The sequence below is a fragment of the Cygnus atratus genome, chromosome 3 (genome assembly GCF_013377495.2).
Source record: "Cygnus atratus isolate AKBS03 ecotype Queensland, Australia chromosome 3, CAtr_DNAZoo_HiC_assembly, whole genome shotgun sequence".
NCBI classification, from domain to species: domain Eukaryota; kingdom Metazoa; phylum Chordata; class Aves; order Anseriformes; family Anatidae; genus Cygnus; species Cygnus atratus.
The window spans coordinates 4587504-4610770 of NC_066364.1; the positions used below are offsets into that span (position 1 = coordinate 4587504).

The 23267-nt window shown below is 38.4% G+C and overlaps 1 protein-coding gene across 1 annotated transcript in view; it reads right to left on the minus strand.

Moving 5' to 3' along the window:
• Positions 1–7006: 7006 nt before the first annotated feature.
• The window catches only part of TFAP2D (transcription factor AP-2 delta), a 49903-nt gene continuing 33642 nt past the window's right edge, over positions 7007–23267 (minus strand). The window contains exon 8 of the mRNA XM_035563697.1: positions 7007–7226. Within this exon, the coding sequence (XP_035419590.1) occupies positions 7007–7226 (220 nt within the window). The remainder of the gene's footprint in view (positions 7227–23267) is intronic.

Here is a 23267-nt window from a genome sequence, read left to right on the forward strand (position 1 = left end):
GAAATCCTTCTGAAGTTTCTGCCATTGCAGCTCTGCCCTTGGTGTGTCATTGTCTAGAATTACTCATAAAGTCATTTCTGTAAGAACTGAAAGAACACACAAAAGGTTGTCCTCAGGTTCCCAAATGGTTTTGAAACTATATGTCTGGGAAACTGCTTAAAAATATCTCTTTTAGATTTTATTTATTTTTTTTTTCAACAAAACTTTTCTGATCAATTTGTTTTGGAAAGTTTGGTTAAACATCTGAGCTAGCATTACTTCAAATCAAACCTGCAGAAGGATGTTAATTACATCTAAAGACATTTTTTCATTCTCATTTTTTTTTCTGCCTGAGAAGAATCCAATCACAACACTGGGACCAAAATCTAGAGTGGGAGTGCTTGCAGACCCTTAGTTGAAGTAGGAATTGGAATTGAACTGCTGTAAGCTTGTAGTCAGAAGGTTAAAGAAATTAATTGAGACTGTGGAGATGTGGATTTGATTGCCAGCATTGTCACAGTCTTTCTATGCAATCATGGAGAAGGCAATTCTGAGAGCATATATCTCATTTTAGTTTGGTTATCTAAATATTAGTATTCAAGGTTAGCTAGTTTTCTAGGTTGAGTCCAGTGTCAATGGAGACGGATTAAGATTCTTGACACTTTTCCACTGTGGTCAACTGAGAGACAAATCTAATATAAATCATCACTTCTAGCTTGGATCCCTGTTTTAGGACAGGACAATTGCCAAGCATTATGTCTTTCTCTTGATATACCAAGAATGAAATCGAGTTAATGGTTTCAAGATGAGATAAATATTTAAGATAACCACAATTACATGCGATAATCCCTGTATACTTCTAAACTCTGCATAAGCTGGTTTCTTCATTGTAGTATAGCAATATTATTATTGGTGTTCCTCTGCTGTGTGTGTCTTATATATCAGATGGAATTCTAGGTCCTGTAATGTTAGAGAGACAGTTCCTAGACAGCTTGGTTTTCCATTTTTTTTATGCACACATAGACATTATTTTCAAGCACAGAGAATTCAGGTTTAAATCAACATAGATTTTATTGCCGTGAAATGTTCGTTCAAATGTGGTCATTATCCTCATAGACTCACATAAAACAGGTAGCTTGTATATGAAATAGAAATATAAAAGATTATGTTTTTCACCACTGAATGATAAATTAAATTAAGTAAAAAACCAAACCAAACCGAACCAAAAAACAAAACCCCAAACCAATAAGTAGGACATTGTTGGTGACCAAGTGCGCACTCACATTTAAATACAATCACAACAGCTGCTGTACAGAATAGAATTAATTGTACAAAATGAAGAAAGCAAAGAACAGAAATAATAATAATAATAATAATATAAAGATTAGACCTCTCTAAATGACTTTCACCTGGCAAAGGAAAATGACATTATCTTCCTCTTTCCCTCATTCCCCACACATCTGTACTTAAAGTCTTGTTGAACCTGTAACAAGGGCAGAGGCAGATGTTATTTTTATAATTACAGTTCCTGTATATTTGTTTGTTGATTTTTCCTTGTGTTGCAGGCTTGTGTCTTCTATTAATTTTTTTTTTTTTTCTTGACCATAAAAATAAAGAGTAGAGCAGCAGAGTTCTCTCTCCAAAAGGTAAAAGAAAATCAAATGACCTTGGAACTCACCAGCAGCCCTTTTGGATACCTAAGATATCTAAGACCAAAACTGCTTGTTGGTGTGAGGAAACAAACAAACAAACAAAAAAAAACAAAGGCAGTTAGAGAAATCGGCTCTTAGGACACTAAAGCAGCCCCTCCTGAGCCTTGCTGCAAAACTGTGAGCAGCAGCTGTGCCACTGGGTCATGTTCAAAGGAAGAGATGAGCTGGGGAAATATTTACACAGAGGTCCAGTATTTGGATAGACTATACATTTTGCTTGCTTAGTAGCAGATATTTTGTTGCTGTTTTCAGGAAAAGTTAAAGAGAAGCTTCAAAGAGCAGATTACTTGTTGATTTGGAGAGCTGAAGTCTTTTCCCAAAGAATTTTGGAATTTCTCGTTAAAAAAATAAAAAGAAGTAAATGAAAGGTCCAAATTCACCCCTTGTGCCAGATCTCCAAGGCAACAGAATGACACCTGGAAAAAAATAGGGCTTAGGATGACAGCCTGAAGGACAAAACTGTTGATAGTCTTCAGTTGTAGGTTGCTGTTTGTCTGTGGTTCACTCCCCTTTACAGACCATATGAATGCTGTACCAGTTCTCATCACCTGCATAAAACTCTCCCTTTGCTACGCATCTCTGCCATTTAGTGGTACTAATTGAGGTCTTTGTGAACAGAAATCCAGATCTTAGGGCAGAAGTTGGAGGTAAGAATGTCACTCCTAGCTCTTTTGGAGACTTACCTTCTAAACTTAGTTAATGCAAGAACTATTTGTACTCGTCTTACTCACAGTGAGTAACACCTTGCTCTGTAAAGAAAGGCGTGTGGTTAGTCAGTGTGTTTACTTCATCATTAAATTGCTAATAAATCCAAGCAGCAATGACTGGTTTTTGGGAGTCAACTGAACTACTTAATGTGTTTTGATAGTCATGGTGGGTGAAGCGTAATGTATAAAAAGCTGGGAAATAGCCTGAAATACAACAGGATCCAAATACACATCCAACACTTGACCTATGAATCTAAGCATTTCTATGTTTCAAAAATTGTAATGATTCATTGCTTTGGCCATAGAGGTTTGGTCTGTACATAGATGTTTTTGACTAGAGTGAAATAAATAATTCCATGATCTTTCAAAGGGAGAACATCTTTTGTCATCAGATTTATTTCAAAGTCAAAAAGATACAAATATACTTGAATTTGCTACCAGTGAGCACCCAGTAACTTCAAACCATGCCCTTCCTTCAGGCTGACCTAATTCATGAATGTGTTTTGAGGTGGGAACTTTTCCACAGAGACAAGGACTTAGAAATGGAAAACAACAATGCACAAACAAACAAACAAACAAAACCCCATGGGAACATTGTGCATGTATGTGTGGAAAGTGAATGAGAACTTAGTCCGAATTTTTAACAGGAACATCAGTGAATTCATCAATTAAAACCACACTGAAAGTTCCTGTTTTGAAAACCAAAGGCGTTTTAACATGAATCTGTTCTGACAACTAATTCAACAGAAAAGGTAGCAAAGATTACTTTTTTTCTTCCAATAAAATTAAGTACAGATTAAAATAAATAACAGAGAGCCTGTGAATGTCAACAAACCTTGCAGCTACCCTTTTGAAATAATTTTGCCTTTAAAATATGCTAAGATACTAAAAGAAAAATAAGAAAGATGAGGATGTAAAGGCAGATAGACACTTAATGGTAAGAATCTCTAGGAATTCAATCGGCTTGAATCAGATCTGTACTGAAACCTTCCCAAAAATCTGTAGAGGTCATTAAGGTTAAAACTAGATGTTCTGGGTTTTCAAGGGTACTCAGTTTTCTTTAATATTAATAGATCAAAAGATAATAAAGGTCAAAAATAATTTGTTGTCTGCAGAGCATAGACTTGTAGTGATTATGCAATGGGAAGAGATGTAACTGTTTAAATAAATTATTGTTGGAACCTTAGACCATATTGCAAATAGGTGAATATTTCAAATAATGCTGTATACATATAATTTTCCAATATCAGACATTTGAGTATGATTGTAATAAAACACTGCTTTTTCAACAGTTTTACAGAATAATCTATACAACCAGTCATTCCCCCATCTCCAGAAGATTGATATTTTAGTGAAAAACTTGAAAAGGATTTATAAAGCATTTTTCTTCTCTTTTTTCCCTCCCTTAAAATATAATTTAAATTTATTATCATCTTGAAGTGCAGTACCATAAATAAATTGCTTTACAGTACATTTTTATGTGGCAAATATGCATATCTGACATGGTCAAACATTTAAATTTCTCTCCCCCTCTCTTTTTCTCCCCCTCAGTTTGGACAATAGAAAAAGAATGAATTTCTTTTTCACTTTTAACCAGTGGTTACCTACTTCCACACTCAAACTTTTCATGTTCTAGAATGGTTCTGAAATGTTTCTGAAGAAGATATCATGGAGGAACATTCATTTGATTTTAGCACTCTTTGCAAAGGTGCTGGAGTGAAGAATTCATTCAGCAAAGTTTACGTTCTGTTAGGCACTTAGCTGATCTTAGTGATTTAAGGAGGAGGAGTCCCATGGAGATGCATCTGTTTCCCTCATTGAATAGAGGGAGGATAGATTGATAGTACTAAAGTAGGTACCTGTTATATACCTACTATGAGCAAGGACAAATCTAAGCAAAATCATAGGATTTTTTTTTCTTTCTTTTTCCTTCTTTCTTTCTTTCTTTCTTTCTTTCTTTCTTTCTTTCTTTCTTTCTTTCTTTCTCTGTCTTTCTCTCTCTCTCTTTCTCTCCCTTCCTTCCTTTCTTTCTTTCTTTCTTTCTTTCTTTCTTTCTTCCTTTCTTTTCCTTTCTTTCTTTCTTTCTTTCTTTCTTTCTTTCTTTCTCTTTCTCTCTTTCTCTCTTTCTCTCTTTCTCTCTTTCTCTCTCTCTTTCTCTCTCTCTTTCTCTCTCTTCCTTCCTTCCTTTCTTTCTTTCTCTTTCTTTTTCTTTCTTTCTTTCTTTCTTTCTTTCTTTCTTTCTTTCTTTTTTCTTTCTCTTTCTTTCTTTTCCTTTCTTTCTTTCTTTCTTTCTTTCTTTCTTTTTCTTTCTTTCTTTCTTTCTCTTTCTTTCTTTTCCTTTCTTTCTTTCTCTTTCTTTCTTTCTTTCTTTCTTTCTTTTTCTTTATTTATTTCTTTTCCTTTCTTTTTCTCTTTCTTTCTTTCTTTCTTTCTTTCTTTCTTTCTTTCTTTCTTTCTTTCTTTCACCTTCCTGCCTTCCTGCTACAAGCAAATAGGGACTCAGATAGTTTTAGCTTGTTTTCTTGCCTTGATGGCAATGTCCTTACTGGTCTCAAGAGGAATAGTACCATGCCATAACTGTTCTGTTTCCTTCCATACCTTTGAAAGCTGAGGATGATCTTGTTAATCATCTCCCTACATCATACCTGTAAATGCTTTTGGACAGTTTTTATACCCCCTAGGTTGATAAATCTAAAGCGGGTCATGCAAGATGTAATGTATTTTAACTAGCTCTAGAAAATGACAATGTGTATGAGCACTTTTATCCCTGGCTTCCTTCTTATCTAGTTGAGAAAAAGACACACTTCAAGAGCATGATTCATTGCTGTTTTGAGGTAAGATGAAGAGTACACCATAAGTTCCTCTTTCTCTCCACTAATTATAGGGAGAAGAGGGTGACCAGTCCAGTTGTAGTCATGTGCAATACAGAATACCACCATTAAATTCTAGCTATTATCCATGGAGAAAGACAGGCACTTCCAGACGATCCCTTCCACCCATCCTAGGCACTTGGTGTGCAGGACAGGTGCCACCCATTTGTCTCTAGTGCTGTCTTAGGTCCTCCATATCATCTTCCAGGAGAATCCAGACACCCTATTGGTTTCTTGACATATCTGTCAAAACTATGTGGCCGTCTTGAACACCCTAAAGCATCTCAAATAGCTATAAACACTTACACATGGACTACTGTATTTTTTTTTTCCTGTAGAAAGAGATGAATTGTCTTTTGGAAGAAAAGATCTTATTATATTGATTTTAAAGAGTTTGAAGGTCAGTATAACCCCACCCTACAATATCAATCCTCCCTAACTTTCTCAATAAAATGATATGAGAGAAACAAGAAAAGGAATTGAATGGAAGTTTCATTGAAGAAGTCAGAATGTGGCTGGGAAATGCCTCTTGACTCAGAGGCTTGAGCTCAAACTATGCCTCCACTGTTTTCTTTGTGAGGATGTGTGCTGGGTGGTGAACTAATATTTCAAAATACACAAAGTTATTAACCACTTAGCTGCTGTGGACTGTACCAATCTCTCTTACATGTCATTTTGGTTTTATTTTATTTTTTCTATAGATGAGTGGATTCTGTTAGACCTCTGCACCTCAGCTGGATTTCTGAAAACAATAAAGCTGCAGAAACAAGCTGTTGAAGAAAAAGCATCATAAAATCATGGCAACACAAAAGGTGACTCCGATTGCCTGCATTGATCCTGTTGAACAGAAACCCAGGTGTGGCAGACTGCAGTGTTGTGGGACCAAGGGCTGAGAAGATAGAGGACAGAAGCCCATGCAGTCATTTAATCTGAAGTTCACAGAGGGATCAGGGCCCTTAATTAAACTATCGTGTGGATATTTTTTCCCCATTTAGTCTGCCATGCTCTTCTCACAAAAGACACCTTAGCTGCTTGAATGGCCAGGACAGATTCCTAACAGGTTCTGGTCTCATTCCAGTGCAGCTTTATTGTACAATGCCATGTGGAGATATGCAGCCCCCAATACCAAACAGTTCATTTGTCCCATGACCCACAGATTCCTCTCTTGCCAGGTATCCATATTATTTTCCCAATGATGTCTGGATCAGGCATTTCTGATGGATCAGAGGAAGCCCTTCTTTCAATCTATCCTGCATGTGAGCAAAGCCAGTATGCTGGAACTGCATGTCCCACAACCGATGTGCTGGCCCTAACTGTGCTGCCAGAGAAGAAAGTGCTTCAAATTGGCCTGTGACAAATTTCATGTGCCACCTCAGCCAAGTCCAGAAGTGCTTATAAAAACAGTGTTAGTGTATCATTCAGAACAATCAAATACTACGTGCACGAAAAAGTAGTTTAGAGCAACATAAATTTTAAAAAAGTGACAATTTCATCACACAATTACTGTACACTGCTGTTCTTAGGATTGAATACTTTCCTCTCTCATGCTCTCTCTTTCTCTGTTTTAATCTTTCTCTTTTTTCTTTCTTTTTTCTTTTTTTTCCTTTTTTTTTTTTTCTCGTTTTTCCCCCCTTTTTTGCATTTGGTCCACTGGAGATAAATCGCCCTCAATGATATATGTATTTAAAAAAAAATATCAGCAGCAAGACTCTCTTGAAATAGATTCTGTTTGATGTAGCTAGTCTGTCTTTTCTGTTTTGCCCTCTTTCACAGCAGCCTCTGAAGTTTTCCGCAGGGGGGCTTTCTCCGAGTTGGCGTGTCCTTGGCCAGATTCTGCCGCTCCTCCATTTTTGTGCGATGTGTGCTTTTCCAAGTAGTTCAGCATTTCACTGAGAACAGTTTGGAAAGTGCTTAGGGCAGCACATATTGCAGGAGTTCCAAAACCATGAGTGATCAAACTACAAATGGGAAGGAGACAAAAAGAGAAAAAGAAATACACACACACACATAAATATATTTGCACTCACATACGTCAAAGAGTTTACAGTAAGCTGATTTTGCTACAGTGAAATTCAAGATTTGCTCCCTAAACTATTTATTACCTGCAGGAGAAACAGAAAGGAAAAGAATAGAGCAGAAGAGCAGACTACACACAGCTTCAAAGGTTGTTTTTGGTAGGAGTACCACTTCTGAAACACTGTGGGACAGATCTGCAGCTGATGCAGATTGACACAGTATTGTTGACTTCAGAGAGACCAGGAGAAATCCATGCCCAAGACCCTCCAGCATTGCTACTTTTCTTGTCCCAGAAGGTTTGGCTCCCTTTTTTCTCAGGTATATGAAACCAGTTCTGTGTGGTTTATCCACTCTCCCAGGTCAGACTGTTAAACAACAAGCTTTGATTATCCTACACGGAATTACGTATAGTTGCATATGTATTAAGAAATTATGCAATGCCAGGGCAATAGGCACAGTTTGGTCTTTTCTATGCTGCTAAACCCTCCGAATATCCAACAGTGGGGAATCCAAACCGCCCTTTGGGAATAGCTCCTGGCCATTGCTAAGGCCCAACAACACCCAACAACATCTAGAGCTAGTTCAGCTAGGCTAAATCCACAGATTTTCCTAACAAATTTATATTAAAAATAACCAAGTTCCAACATCTCTTGCTGTGGTGATGTTGAATTTCCTAGAATATATTTATCTTATTGCATCTTTCACCTAAATAGTGTGTTTTCTCAAGTTAACGCTGAATTTGTTCTTGTTTTCCTCTGCAAAGCAGATGAATTTCACTGTTGCTCCTCACTTAACAGTTACTGAAATTATGTATTTGTGGAGTAGTCAGGCAGTCTGATAGTAGGTTAATCTCATTTAAATTTAAAGAAGCACTTCATTGCACCCATAGATATCTATAGTCACTTGAGATGCTTTTGGGCATCCACCTGGCGTCCACTTGCAGATACAGGAACTTGCGTGTCTGTTCCTGTGTCAGACAACAGCTTTGCAAGGCTTTTGGAAATGGTACCAGAGACCACTCTTTAGGCAACTGACTCCAGCCCTGCCTGCTTAAATGCTACGTGTACATTACAAGTTGTTCACATAAGGCTCAGGGCATCTCGTGTGGTACTAGACACCTTCATATGGGCAACCAAATTCTTTTCATTGTTATAATAAATCATTTTGATAACTTGTAGGTGGAAAAACAAGAACAGAAACAGAAGCAAAACCAATGAACCAACTAATCAAAAATCCTTCCTGATTTTTAGCTTTCATATAGAAACATAAGTTGAAAATTATTTTAGAGGTTGAAATGTCATTGCAGTATTTAAAATATTTATTTCAGACATCCCAGTTCTGCCTAGGGAAGAAGAAAACAAGGAAAGGATAATAAGCTGATTTTAGACTGCAGATATTTTTCAGAAATAAATATTTTATATTGGTTTGGGTGAGGGAGAAAAACCACATTACAGTGATTCTTCCAAAACAATAACTACTTCATCCCATTCTAGTTAAGATTTCGCCCTTATGGTAACTCTCTGGGTGTCTGAGGCACCACGTCAGTAAACCCTGATCTAAAGCAGAGAGCCACACATAGGTTAGAAATGGGAACATTGCATTTCAGTGAGAACTCCTCTCCTCTGCATTTTGGCTTCTTAGTCTTTCCAGCTGTTTTAGAAAACAGTAGAAAAATAATGGTCCAGGGAATAGAGGTTATACAAGACATGGACAATTGCCAGAATACTGGACGTATGGAAAACAAATATGGAAAAGTTTCCAACATGTCTCTCAGGGTGATCTTTCTGTCTCTGCTGGACATGGGAACCTTGTTTGCTAGGAATGCCAGCATCCTAAGAAAGACACCAAACTTATGTGAGTCCTAACCAAAATGAGAGCTCAGTGGGGAAATACTTCTCCGTTTCAGATTGGGAATGGTCCAGTCTTTTATGAAAGGTCTCCCAAAGGCAATTAACAAATAACTCACTTTTAGATTGTTTATCTATCAGTCTCCAGGCACTTTTCAAAGCAGGAAATTATGTTTATCTCAAGTTAGTAATGAGAGGAAAATGATAATTAAATATTTACAAGGACTATTTTGCAGACATCAATTAATGATACCACATGACTCTTGAAGTTTGGACTCTTGAAATTTGGACTTATAGTAATATCTGCATCTTTTCAGTTTAACATCAAAGAGAGGTAAAAATATATGGCTTTAATTTCAAACTTTTCATTTGTTTGTTTTTGAGAAATGTTTGGCTTACCAAGAAACAGAAATCATCATAATTGTCTGATGTTTTTAATACTTGCAGAAATGTCAGCCATAGCATACAGATAAGATTATTTTTAGCCCTTACAATTCTGATATTTAGGAGTCAGGTGATTTCAAGATTTTGTGTTGCACTTTATCTTCATTTCTGTCTTTCATAAGTCCAGAGGAATGAAAATGTGAAGAAGCTAAGATTATCAGAGAGCAAGAAAAATAAAGTCCAAAACTATCATTACTAGTTATAATATTTTATGATTTTTACAGTGCTTGTATGATCTTCTGGGTCCTGTTTGAGGGAACTGACTATACTGAGAGATGTATAAAATATTATTGATCTTGCATGCAAAATAATATAGTTTATCAGCTTTAAGAGTTGACAATACCTGCAATCATTAATTTCCAGTAGACAGGAATACTAAGTTTAAGAAAGGATTGAATAGCGAAGAATTCTCCTGGTCTGCTTGTCTTTGAACATTTCCACTCTTGAGCAAAAGAAATAGTACTGTGTTCATATAATAGTTCAATACACCCTGAAGAGCAAAGTTGGAATACTGCAGTGAAACCTTACAGAGATTGGCTCAGAAAAAAAAAAATCCATAGGGTTAAGAATGAGGGTAGAAGAATTTAATGTTCTGAAATGCTGAACAAGACTGTAGAAAACAGCAGAATGGGACAAAGTCTGATATTCAGATATGTAAGCAAAAATGTCAACTTGTAGCTGTATCCATCAACAGTGCCTAAACTTCCATTACAATCAAAGAGGACTCAAGTCCGTTTCCTATGTGTAAGAGTCTTCATTGATTTGAGATGCCCTATGGCACCTAAGAAACCAGCACAGAATTGGTAGGCATGATATAGAACTTAAGTTCACCTTGCTTCTAGGTGTTTTGAGGCCATGCAGGTTATCATTGTGCATCTTTGTGCACTAGTACTATACACTGATGTTTAGGCAACTGAATTGTGCCCTGGGGATTTATTCAATATTGTCAGAGATGTATGGAGTATGACTAAGCATATGAAAAGCCTCTTTTATGATCATCTACACCATTTATTTATTTTATTTTATTTTTTTATTTTATTTTTTTATTTTATTTTATTTTATTTTTATTTTCTGGCTACACCATGAATCTGAACAGAATGTTTGGTGGCATTTTAGATGTCTTATATTAACAAGATATTTGTGCCAAGTGAGCAGGTAATGCAGAGGGCTTACAGAACACCCTTTTAAAGCAGCAATGGGCTGATGGTATACCTTGTAGTATCTAAAAATATGTCTCATGCTAATGTTGATTGAGTTATATCTTTCCACAGATATAGGGAAGTCCCCTGACTACACGGGAAGCTTAAACAACCAGCTGATATGGAGACACCTTGATATTAGTATTTCATATTGAACAGAATCTTGAACTTCTTGCCTGAAAACTAATGTTCACAGGAAAAGGATTCTGTGGGGTGAGTTATGCATCTATCGCCTTTACAGATCAGCTTTTTAAGCTTTTATGCACCACAAATAATCCAAAAGCAGTTTTTTTCAAGGCAGATTTGTATTTATTATTAAACACCAACAACAAGCCAGCCTTGAAATGGCACTGCAGTCTCATGACAACTCATTTGACTCCTGTTGAATGTATTCTTCCCCACAGATGGAGATATGCAAAGCCTATTAACTTTCCCATGATACTTACTGAAAGAAACCATTTTACAGAAAATTTCTGACCAGCCCTCCATGGCACTCTCTTGTGAGGATGTATTTTTTTTAGCCCTGCTTTATGTAATGAGCAATGGCTGAGAGATATCTTCTATTTTATCTTACATTTTTACGAGTAGTTGCCATTACTCTAATTTTAGTGAGCTTTGTTTATCTACAAGTCTTTGACAGATCTAAGAAAGACGGATAATTTCCCTTTGCCAATGAAAGTAAGTTTCAAGTTGGGAAGAAATTCTGATTTTACACTGAAATCCAAAGTGTGACAGGCAGAAGACTAATGGCAAAGCATTAAAACACACTTCCTGAAAGTCACATTTAAATGCGTGATTTTTAGACTGAGCTCCCACTAAATTCAGTCCACTTTTGTTTGTGCTTCACATCTACTAGGAGGATTGCTTTCATTGTAAGACTTTCTTTTGGGTTTAAGATCCTAAAATTAAACTTGGAGTTTTTATAGTGGAATCATCTGAGTATTCTCAGTGTTCTAGTACATTTCATTGCAACCCCTAAAAGCAAGAAACTTTATTGTTCTAAAAGGTAAGGTCAAAATCTTTGATTTTGGTACTGTTTATGAAGAGATGCAGAAAGAAGGCAATGAATAGCAGGTCAATGTATTATAAATCCTTATGCTTAAAGACATCCAGACCAGCCTGCAATCCTGCTCAGTGCTATGATGCAATTATGTATGCTCATATTTTAATGATGGCCTCACTTAAAAATGAAAAGATCCAAGTATGCCTGAAGGCTTGGACTCTTATTTGGCAGCTACCTCAAGGACTTCTCCATACCCTAGGCTGGTGAAACTTCAACATGCGGTAAAAGAAACAGATTCCCTCCCTGGGGGGTGGGGGGTGGGGAGGAGGAGGCCATCTGCACAGAATGTTTACACCCTCATTTAAAATAAATAAATACTTTAAAACAATAATAATGATGAAGAAAAGGCAAGCTTGAACTTATTGTTTGGAGTTTCTCAGAATTTTGAATGTGAAAACCACTTCATGATTACCTAGATTTAACAATATGTGGCAGATGACAAATAATGAAATCTGATAAGATTTTTGATGGCTGTAAATGAAATGGAAAAATATTTGAATCATCATAGTGATACAAATAACTTCCTAAGTTAGAGGTATCTCTACTGAATTCCAAGGGTTTCTGCTGATTGCAAGGTCTGCCTTATGTAGGATACCTTGAGAATTAAACTTTACTTCAGAAGGTGAGTGGACCAAACCATGGCACAAGTTAGGCTGATAGTCAAGATAAACACTAGAACACGAGCAGCATATATTACAGGGATAATGGTCTATAGGATCAGAGTGGCAAACAGCACATACAAAGGTTGCCTTGCAAAGTAAGTCCTTGGGCTTGTTTTCCATTCATAATTGAACAAGTGTATTAAGAACATGTTCTCATAACCAGATGGACCTCATTTTACTGCATATAAAAGCAGTGGAAAAAAGAGAGCAATGTGTATTGGGCTTACCTGGCAAGGTTTTGGTAGTAGGGGGGTAGAGGGTGCTACAGGTTTGGCCTCTGTGAGAAGAGCCCAGAAACAGTCCCTTGTTAGATAAGGGCCAGCTCCAGCCAACACCAGAGAGGAACCCACTGGTGTCCAGAGCTGAGCCAGTGAGCAATGCTGGTTGTGCCTCTGTGAGAGAGGATTTAAGAAAGGACAACAACAACAACAACTACACAAAGCAAATAAACAAGCAAAAAATCTGCTTCACAGCAGCAGCTGGAAGAGAGGTGAGGAAACAGAGAGAGAAAAAATCCCTCAGATGCCAAGGTTAGTGCAGAAGGAGGGCAGAAGGTGCTCCAGCCATGGAGGAGGCCCTGTGGCCCGTGGAGAGGCCCCTGGTGGAGCAGGCTGTCCCCCTGCAGCCCATGGGTCCCACATGGAGCAGATCTCCACGCTGCAGCCCGTGGAGGAGCCCCCGGTGGAGCAGGTGGATGTGGCCTGGAAGAGGCTGCGGCCCATGGAGATCCCCCGCATGAGCAGGCCCCGGGCTGGAGCTGCAGCCCGTGGTGAGGAGCCCACGCAGGAGCAGGGGGTCTGGGGGGAGCTGCCGCCCGTGGGGGACCCCTGCTGGAGCAGTTTGCTCCTGATGCATGGACCCCGTGGTACGGACCCATATGGGAGTAATTCTTGAAGAGCTGCTGCCTGTGGGCATCCCCCGCAGGGTCACTTTGGGACGGACGGCATCCCGTGGGAGGGACCCCATGTGGAGCAGGGGCAGAGAGGGACCAGTGAAGGAGCGGCAGAGAGCATCAGGGACTCACTGCAGCCCCCATTCCCTGTTCCCCTATGCTGCTCGGGGAGAGGGGGGGAAAGGGGCGATGTAGAAGGGGGTTGATGGGGGACAGGTGATTTTAGTTTGCTTTTAGTTTCTCAGTGTTCTAGTCTGCTACAAATAGTTATATTAATCTACCTATGTTGAATCTGTTTTGCCTGTGATGGTAATCAGTGAGTGATCTCCCTGTTCTTATCTCAACCTTTGAGCCCTTTTTTATTTCATGTGAGTAGGGGGAGTGAGAGAGCAGTGGTGGTAAAGTTTACCTGCCCATCAGGGTGAAGAACTGCAGAGTGCCAGAGCTGACACCCCCTATTTCCAAAATATTCTGTTTCAGCTCTGAAGATTTTGGATCTCAGAGATGATTTTCCACATCAGGAAAATTGCCCAGGGAATGTCTCTGAAATATCCAAGACTGTGTCTATAGTGTTTCTGAGCTATAAGACAAAGATTTAGCCATGGAAAAATATTGCACATGGCACTCATAGAAGCCCTTGGATGTTTGCCAATAAATGTTACCAGCACAGCATATTATAGTCCTCAAATAAAACACTGGATAACCCTGTGACTTGTTAGTTTTCAATGAGAAAAAAAGTATACCGGCTTGTGCCTCACTGTGGATGAAAAGTGGCCTTGCTGCCCATCACTGCCTGGGGAACCAAATACACCGATGAGACCGACAGAGAGATACAAGATGACTGGGTACTTTTGAGAAAGTGTGAGTGTGTCCATGTGACTCACACAGCCTTTGCTGTTGCTGTTCCTGCACAGTTCCTTTAGCTTCTCCTTTAACTTAGTCAGTGGTCACATCTCTGCCCTACAACAAGGCACAGAAATAAATGAGATTCAACCAACTTTCTATCATCTGTAGATGATCATCAGATGATCATCTGTCATCAGTGAAGATGATGATATAGCTGAGAAGTCCCATTGTCCTCCTCAAATGAGAAAGACCAAGAGCTAAGCATTATAAACATGCGGATGACAAAGCAATATTGTATCCCAGTAATTTGGGAATGACGAGATGACATTTCTTTTCCTTGGAATCAGAAGAAATCTTAAGTATTGGACTGAGAAACAGTCTAGCCTCCATGCTTTTTTCATCTCTGATTAATACATATTTACTCTTTCCTCATTAAGCAAGGAACTTACTTGTTAATGAAGAGGGTAAAGAAAAGAAAACAGGTCATCAGATCTCCTGACTCCAGTAAGTTGTGACTTTAAAGGAATATAAAATCATAGAATGATAAAATCATCCAGGTTGGAAATGACCCACCACTAAACCATGTCGCATGTCCACACATCTCTTAAATATCTCCAGGGATAGGATTCCACCACTTCCCTGAGGAGTGTGTTCCAATGCTTGATCACTCTCTCTGTGAAGAAGTACCATAAGACTCAACAAAATCCTTATGATTTCTCTATCTTAGCAATTCAGCCTCTGCACACAAAAATGTTCCAATCCTTTCAAAGTGATTTTGGTTATAAGCAGAGCAGGAGGAGATGACAGAATCCCTGCTATGACAAGACTGAAGATGGAATCCCTGGAAAAAGGAATGAGTGACAAATCCCAGAGGAAGGATCTCTAATACCTTCGGCAAACGTAAGGCCAGGTAAAAGAAAGAACAAAAGGACCAAGAAAGGAACAATTTCTTGATTGCTAATACCTCAGCACTAGGAACCAATACGTTCCTTTGCAACTAACTGAATCAAAGGCCAGATTGTGAGAGATCATGGAAATCAGGAAACTCTAGAGGGCACCGGAGCTGTTTCACCACATAATCTCACACCAAGCTTCTTCCAGTCCATGCATCTAAACAGAATGCTGCTATCGCTAATCAAGACGACTGGAATTATTATGACAGCAGCTGCTCTACCTCCTGATAGGAAAAGAAGTATAAGAAATAGAAAACAATATAAAAAGGGGCTAAGATATCTGTAAAGGCAACCCACAAGTAAGAATTTGGTCTTGGCTCTTTGTTACAATTTAAAAAATGCTCCTAGTTTCAAAATGTATTTCATTGCTCTCTTTTACCCTTCAGAAGGAAGGATGTTACTTTTTTACTGCTCCGAATGTCTGAGCCTCTGTTTTTTTGCCTGTTGCCTTTTGTGTCACCTTGTCAGTGTGATGCCAGGCACTCACAGGAGGCTGACAGCTCCAGGCTCAGAGACTGACTAAATGACAAAAGTCTTGTCTCAAACAGTTTCATGGTGAGGGTGTTTCATATCAGCTGGATGGCTAGGCAAAACACAGAATAATTTGAGAGGATAACGATTGCTTTTATTTTCTAGTTTTAGTATTCTGAGCCTATTATTTTTGTCTCTTTATATAAGGTTTCTGCTCCGAAAGAAGTGCCACTTGCAAAAAAAAAGTAGTTTTCCCCTTGCTCTTTTGCAGTTGTTATCTTTTATATGTGAAATAGATTATCTAGATGTGATTGTGCACCTTGATGAAATGTAACCTTAAAGGATCAAATCCAAATTCTGTAATCAGTAAATATTCATCTTTCCCTATGGGATGGATGACATCAGTAGGATATCTGAGCTTTCTATCTAGTGCAAGTTCTTGTAGACACAAGTGACCCAAAAGCAGCTGTAAAAGGCATGTTTATATCTAATTTTACAAGTGAAGAAGTAAGGCTAAGAGTCTGACAAATGAGGTGAGGGAGCCTGTACTTATGTAAGCCAAGAAAAATGCACATGCACTCTTTAGTATAATCTCAGAAAATATTCTCTCTATAAATTTTTTTTTGGTGTGTGTTTGTGTCACTTTTTTTTTCGGGGGGGGGGGGAGGCTTGCTTTTTTGGGGGGGTGGGAGCTCATTTTTAGTGGGATTTGCAGGAACAGTAGTTTTCACTGGGTTTTTAGGAACTAAAAAAGACTTCTGCCAAAAATTCAAAAACCCTGATATCTACTTCTTATTAAAACATTTATTATTATAACATCTTCTAGATAAGGGGAGACCTCTCATTCTAAGAACGTGCATCTGCTCATACAGTTAGTAGAAATACTTAATTTAATAAAATATACTCTTTCATAAAATCACACTTGCTTTCACTGCAAGATTGAGCAGTGGCAGACAGCAAAGCTGTTCTGAAGAAAAGGCAGGTTATGAATGTAAAGACAAGAAGACACATGTCAATGTGACTCTCAGATCCCTGAATGAATCTGTGGGAAGCTCAGATATTGCAGTGGAATGGAAAAGAGAAGTAGACACATGCTCTCTACACTCAACAGGAGAGAAAGAGGGACTAAAATCAAATCAAATGCACTAATTTACTGTTTTCAACTTTTAGTCGGGTTGAAAGGATGTCCTAAATTCTACTCCTTAGACTGAAGGCTGCTTTGATGCTTTATCAACAGACATAAATATAAAATGAATAAAACAGGATCCTAGATCCAGAATTCTAGCTTTGGTTTAATGCAGAAGCTACCATACTAGATAAACATACTCAAGGGTTTTCATTCACAATCCAGTCTGAAATTTTCCTCTGCAAAAGAGAAAAACTTTAAAAACAGGGATGGAAAGTGAACATGCAAGCTCATCCATGCAACTAAGAGATGCTATGGGACATCCAGAGCATTTGTAAGGCTGGTAGATGTGATGTGGGGCTCACAAACAAGCCTTGAGCTGAGGGAGTAGCAGATGAATGTGACACAGGATGGTCTTTTACACCTAAAATGCGCCTAGACCTCCACATTCATGAGACAGTTAAATAACTCCAAGGTACTTAAACTGGGACTAGGGTACGACTTTAGTCATCTATATCTGTGCTAGTAAGGCGAAGAGTGCAAAGGTTCCTCCTCTGCTCATGAGAGATCTAACACAGTCTGGCCTCATCTCCATTATTCAAGTATTTTAATCTGAAAAGTGGAGGCTATTTCTAAGATTCCAACTGGGAACATCCCCTTGACAGGGATAAGGTTGCCTTGTGCCTCGGAATTGCTTGTAACAGGAAGAGTTGGTCTAGGCCACGTTCATAAAAACAAAACAAAACAAAACGAAAACAAACAAACCAAAACAAAAAAGCAGTAACAATCAAACATTATAGACTGTTGTGTTCCAGTGTCCAGGACCATACCCACACAGTTAATAGATAGGTTTTCATATATCTTTGAGGGGGTTTAGGTTTTTATGTATCTCCATTCCTTCTCTGAAATATGGCAGAAGCATTTCCATTCTTCACAGCAGGGATCTATACGACTGAAAGCTATCAGTTCTTCTGGTCTTGTTCTATGCTCTGGGGGTGGTTGGATGCACTAAATGCCTGGGAAGTGCAAAGGTGCCAAAGACAGGTGACACGTAAGTTAACTCCAACTGTTTCCCATACTGACATGCTTCTGTACCATCAAGATCTACCTGCACACCGTTAAATGAAAAAGGATGCTGTTAGACGATTGTGCTGGTTAGCATTAATCCAGATTCATAAGAAGAAACCTGCAATGTCAGAATTCAGCTTTGCTCAGTTAATGGCAGGATTATGAGTGTTTGGGGGTTAGCCAAAGTTTCACCATCTCACATCACAACTAACCTGCACCATATGGTCTCTGAGTGCATGTCTCAGAGCTCTCGTGCCTCCAGGCAATCTTGTCTTCATCTGTTGTAGTTCCTGATTGCCCTGGTCCACCATTTCCAAGCTTTTCTAAAGTGAGTTGTTCTCAAAGCCTTAGGACATAGCCTCTTATATACGTGTCTTGTATACATCCACCTTTTGCTTTCTCTATTTCAACCCCTGTCTTTCCTCCCATCAACCTGGATAATTGAGAGCTGTTTCTCAGTTTCAGTGAGTATGTATTAGGCTCTTTTACCTGTTCTAAATCCAAAGACAAGCAATTTACAATGCTAGAGAGATTCATATAACCTTGCTGTCCTGAAGAAAATAAAGATGAAATCTCAGCTTTGCTGACATCAGTGGGATTTGAAAACAGATTAAGTTTCAGGATAAATTAAAACCCCAGCTTTTCCCTCTTGGACAGACAGATGCATGCATATGCACACAAAAGTTTTGCTTGGTTCTGTGGAATTTTTGGAAGAAGAAACTCTGAATAACAAGTAATAGATGGTATTTTAAAAGAAACTAAGGTTTATCTAAATATATTTTCCTTTTTCCCTTCCCCCCCCCTTTTCTTTTTTTTGCTTTCATTCTCACTCCCTCTCTTTCACATTCTCCTGCTCTCTCTTTCCTGATGCTTATTCCGTTTTGAAAGCAAAGGGCCAGAGAAATGGGTTACTCTCTCTAAAGATATAGAAACATTTAGGTTCTTTTCTAGTATTGATGTGCTGGCTTTGCTGTCTGCTCTCATGGACTCATAAATGCACTTACACAGATCAGACTTTAGAGGACAACAAAGAGACACTCATGTATCTGGACAAAAAGCACTTAGTAATGGAGATAGATTTTTCCATGGTTTTCCTGTTTGCTGCATGGCTTAATGCTGATTCTGTCTTTAGTTATAGCTTTCAGGCCCGATGCAACCCATAGGATCATTCCACTCGCTCCTCTGCATTTATCATGATGGGATCAAAGAAGAGTTGAAGGACAGCATGGGTAGCCCTACAGCACATCACCTCTTCTTGAGCCCACAATTTCTATGCTAAGAAATTTGATCTGACTCAACATTTTTCTCATGAGGTAAGTGACTTATGAACCAGTCCTAACAAATCTGGAATTTTCTAAGTCTTAGTAAGTTATTTGTAGCACAGATAAGGTAGCTAACTGGGTTATAGTAAGGGCTGGTGTTTCCTTGAATCCTCAGGCTACATATATATTATGGATATATATATAATATGTATATTGTTATTATATGTTGTATACATTGCATTTATTATTATTATTATTATATATTGTATATATTAGTAATATATATGTGCCACTGTGCCCAGGAATGTTTTGGTACAGTGCTAATTATATTGGGCACCAAAAATCAAGGGCTCCTGCTAAAAAGCAGCACAACTAAATGATACGTGCCTGTGTCCTGACACTTTTTATTTACTAATATCAATATAATACCTCTGCAGTAACATATTTCAAAATGCACTGAAAAGGAAAAAATCTTGAATAAAACAAATATAACACAACCTTGACTCTGGTAGTGCAAAATAATTGCTGGTATGAATGTAAGGGTCTGCAGAATTGTTTGTTCATGGTCAAACAATACTGGTAAATTATTCTTCCTGCAGCACTGAGTTTTCTGTATTCAAGTCAGATGGGAATCTCAGAGAGCAGCTGCACAAACATGGTCATACTAGGGGTGTAGATGAGCCTATGTTTTCTGTGTATCTGGTAAAGTTGTGCAAAACTCAGCAGTTTTCAGACTCACCAGCAGCTTCTTTGAAGATTTCTCCTGTTCTAAGCTTTGTATGAACTTTGATTTTGGGGTTCGAGCAAACCCAGCAATTCTGAGCCCTTCATGGGGACTATCCTGTGCTTCAGATAGGACACATATTTAAAGATCTTGATGAACTGGGACTCAGTGGAAAAACTTCACAGAGAAGCATGAGCTTGAATATTTAAAACAGAGGAAACTGGAATTGCTGCTTGTATCTGACCTGTGCTAGTCTGTGAACCCTGGTCTTAATTATTAATGTTGAACAAGTAACATTGCAAGCGAGTGGAGAACATTATTCCTCACTTACCAACTGTAGGGTAATTTATTCCTAAAGAAAACTTCCTTTTACCCTAAGGTAATAGATTCTGGATGCTGTAGGTATCAGATTTTATAGCCCTTCAGAAAGTCTTTCATTATCTTATAATTAATTCTAATAATATAGGATTGTGTGATTCCTCTGAATTTTTCTGGTCATAAAAAATCTCTACTGCTTTCTGACATTGTATGGCATAAACATATATATATGTATAAAATCCCAACTTTTCATATTGTTCCTTTTCTGCCTTGAACACGGTTTACAAGGCAGAATTTCTTAACCTCTTCTTGTTATAGTAAATCTGTATGAAACTATATGGGATTTCTGACGGTTTATGTCTAAAATAAAAAATCAGATCATATTGAATAATGGCTGAAAAACACACTAAATCCTGCTAAAATATTCACAGAACCTTGACAGAAGTTCCAGTTAAAGCCTGTCTTTGCCAAAGGTAACAGTTTGGCTCCAGCTCAATCTAGAGATTTATACAGCTTCAAGACAGAGAATTTATTGCAAGAAATCCTGTAGTTCTGGAATACAGATAGAAATGAAGATGAAAATTTCACAATTGAAAAAGTATATTATGAAATTTATGATGGCTGCTTGCATCCACTGATTCAGATTTATGCCTCCTCTGAAAAAAAACATGTTTGTAGACCGCCGATAGCTCTTGGGTATTTTGGTCATAAATAACATTAATTTTGTGTGCATAGTCAGGATCAGCCACTTGTTAGGACAGTCCAATTTTAGACTCCAATTATTGTAGGCTTCATCAGAATATTTGACAGTGAATATTTGACAGTGACTATGGTAAGAATGTCAAATACATCTCTAGCATACAGTTGCAATGGTTTTTATAGATATAGATACATCAGAAATTTGTTCATTTTACTGTAACAAATAGAATTATAGAATCATAGAATGTCTTGGGTTGGAAGGGACCTTGAAGGTCATCTAGCTCCAACCCCTTGCCATAGGCAGGGTTGAAATAGGCAGAGTCTGTTCTTCTGAAATTCTGACCTTAAATGAGAGCTTATGATCACAAATGTGGAGTCCAATATATGTTGAGTATTTGAATTCTTAGTGTGTTTTATGTTACGTAAATGCTTCTAACATCTTTTTATGAAACCCTTCTCTACAGATGTATGATGACAAAGAGCTATTTCTGTTTGTGACCAGTAGAAAGCTGTGCTATGCCTCAGAGAGCAGTGGCCATGCTGTTCCTGGTTTACAAGGACTTTCTCCTTGTGTTGGGGTACCATGAATTTCTTTTTCTTCTCTCATCCTCAGCTGATCAGGTGCAAATTTCCTGTGACAGGGGTTGGCTCAATCTGAGGATCATCCCTCAGAGAAAGATAGACAAACCAAGTGACTGGTAAAAAGCAGTCTCTGTTGAAACCTTGATTCAGAAAATACTCCATTCTCCTGGAAAACATGGTGAGTTAAATTCTCACATCTTCTCTGACATCTGAGACAGACTTATGTGCCTTCTGTGATATTTAATCTCAGGAAGGCAAGTAGTGGTAGTAGTGGTAGACAACCTAGCTCTGAAGGCTGCCAGACAGAGGGGATGAGAATCATGATTTTTTTTTTTTTCCTACACTAAGCTTAGGCATTTACAATATGTGTCTGTGTATGTACCGGTTGGCTGAGCTCCCATTCAGCTGCATGTCTGGACTAGACTAATGAGTCAACAGAGTTTAGAGAGAAATTCAAGTCACACTAAAGTAGATGTCTACGTTAGGCCTGCATTAAGTATCTACGTTGCAGATTCCACTGGCTGAACAGATGAAATCCCTACAGACTATGGCAGGAGGTTTACCTGGCTAAAATGGAGGCACCTATATGTAGATGAGTAGAGTTAGAGGTCTGGGTCAGAAGCTGGATCTGACCTCAACTTATGTGCAACAGATGGAAAAGGTGTATGGCCTCAGCTCAGCCTCTGGGTCTGGCAGTGCTCATCATTCCCCAAGCACAGATATCAGAGACAGCTGTCTGATTTAAGCCCAGAGAAGCATCTGTGTAGGATCAAGACCTGTACTTTTCTAGGTGCCCATCTTCAGTCCAACACTTATTGCCTACAGCAGGCATAAAAGAAAGCACTGACTGATCCAGGAACTTCGTACAGAAGCTTTGTACTCCAACCCACTGAAGTCAAGCAGAGAAAGAAGGATGGGATCTGTACAAATTGACAGCTTTTGTAGCTGAAGCCGTCAGCATTTTACCCTGACTGCTGTTTCTTCTTTAAATACAGGAATCCTTGGGGATTAGCTGCCCTCTATCACGTTTATTTTATGTGCATATAATGGGGAATTAACTATTTTTCTACAAGTCTAGGCTGCCCATTAAAATTATTCTTTGAGCATTATGTATAAATAAGTATGTTTTCCTTGGTTTTCATGTGTATTTAGGTATTTTGGAGTGTGTGTATAAGGGAAAGTATACATAGGTGTAGGTGGTATGTGTTTGTGTATGTGTACACATTACTGCATGAGTAATAATATTCCTCACTCACTTTAGTAGAAGTGAGGTTGTCTAGGTGTGTTCATATATGCATACGGTAAACACTGTTCGGTGTAAGAATGAAGAGGAATGTGTGCATTTGTGGACCAGGTATTATCCTTGCCCTCCACCCTTGTCTCAACAGATAGACAAGGTGGGGTAGTGGCCATTTTGGATGCCATTCAAAGTCTGAGGGACTGTTAGGTACCACACCACCTGGCTGGTAAATTCTTGATGCTCTGTGAGAATCTTAATAACCAAAAGATGTTGTGACATTGGAGTACAGAAGTTGTCTGCCCATCCAATGAATGGAGAGTTTTTCAGACAGTCGTGCTAAAGAATATACAACTTCACCGTAAGGCTTTATAGGTTTGAAGAATCTACTTAGTGTTACGATCTGTAAACTACTCATTGGAATAGTTCTTTACATGTTGATTTTCCAAGGTATCAACTAACAGCTATGAAAAAGAAAAAAAATCTGTAGACTCAGCTAGTCATGTATTCCCCTCTGTTGTCCAAGCAAAGGTAGAAGAACCTCTAAGATGTTTCATCACACTTATCTTTGATAAATATCTTAGATAACC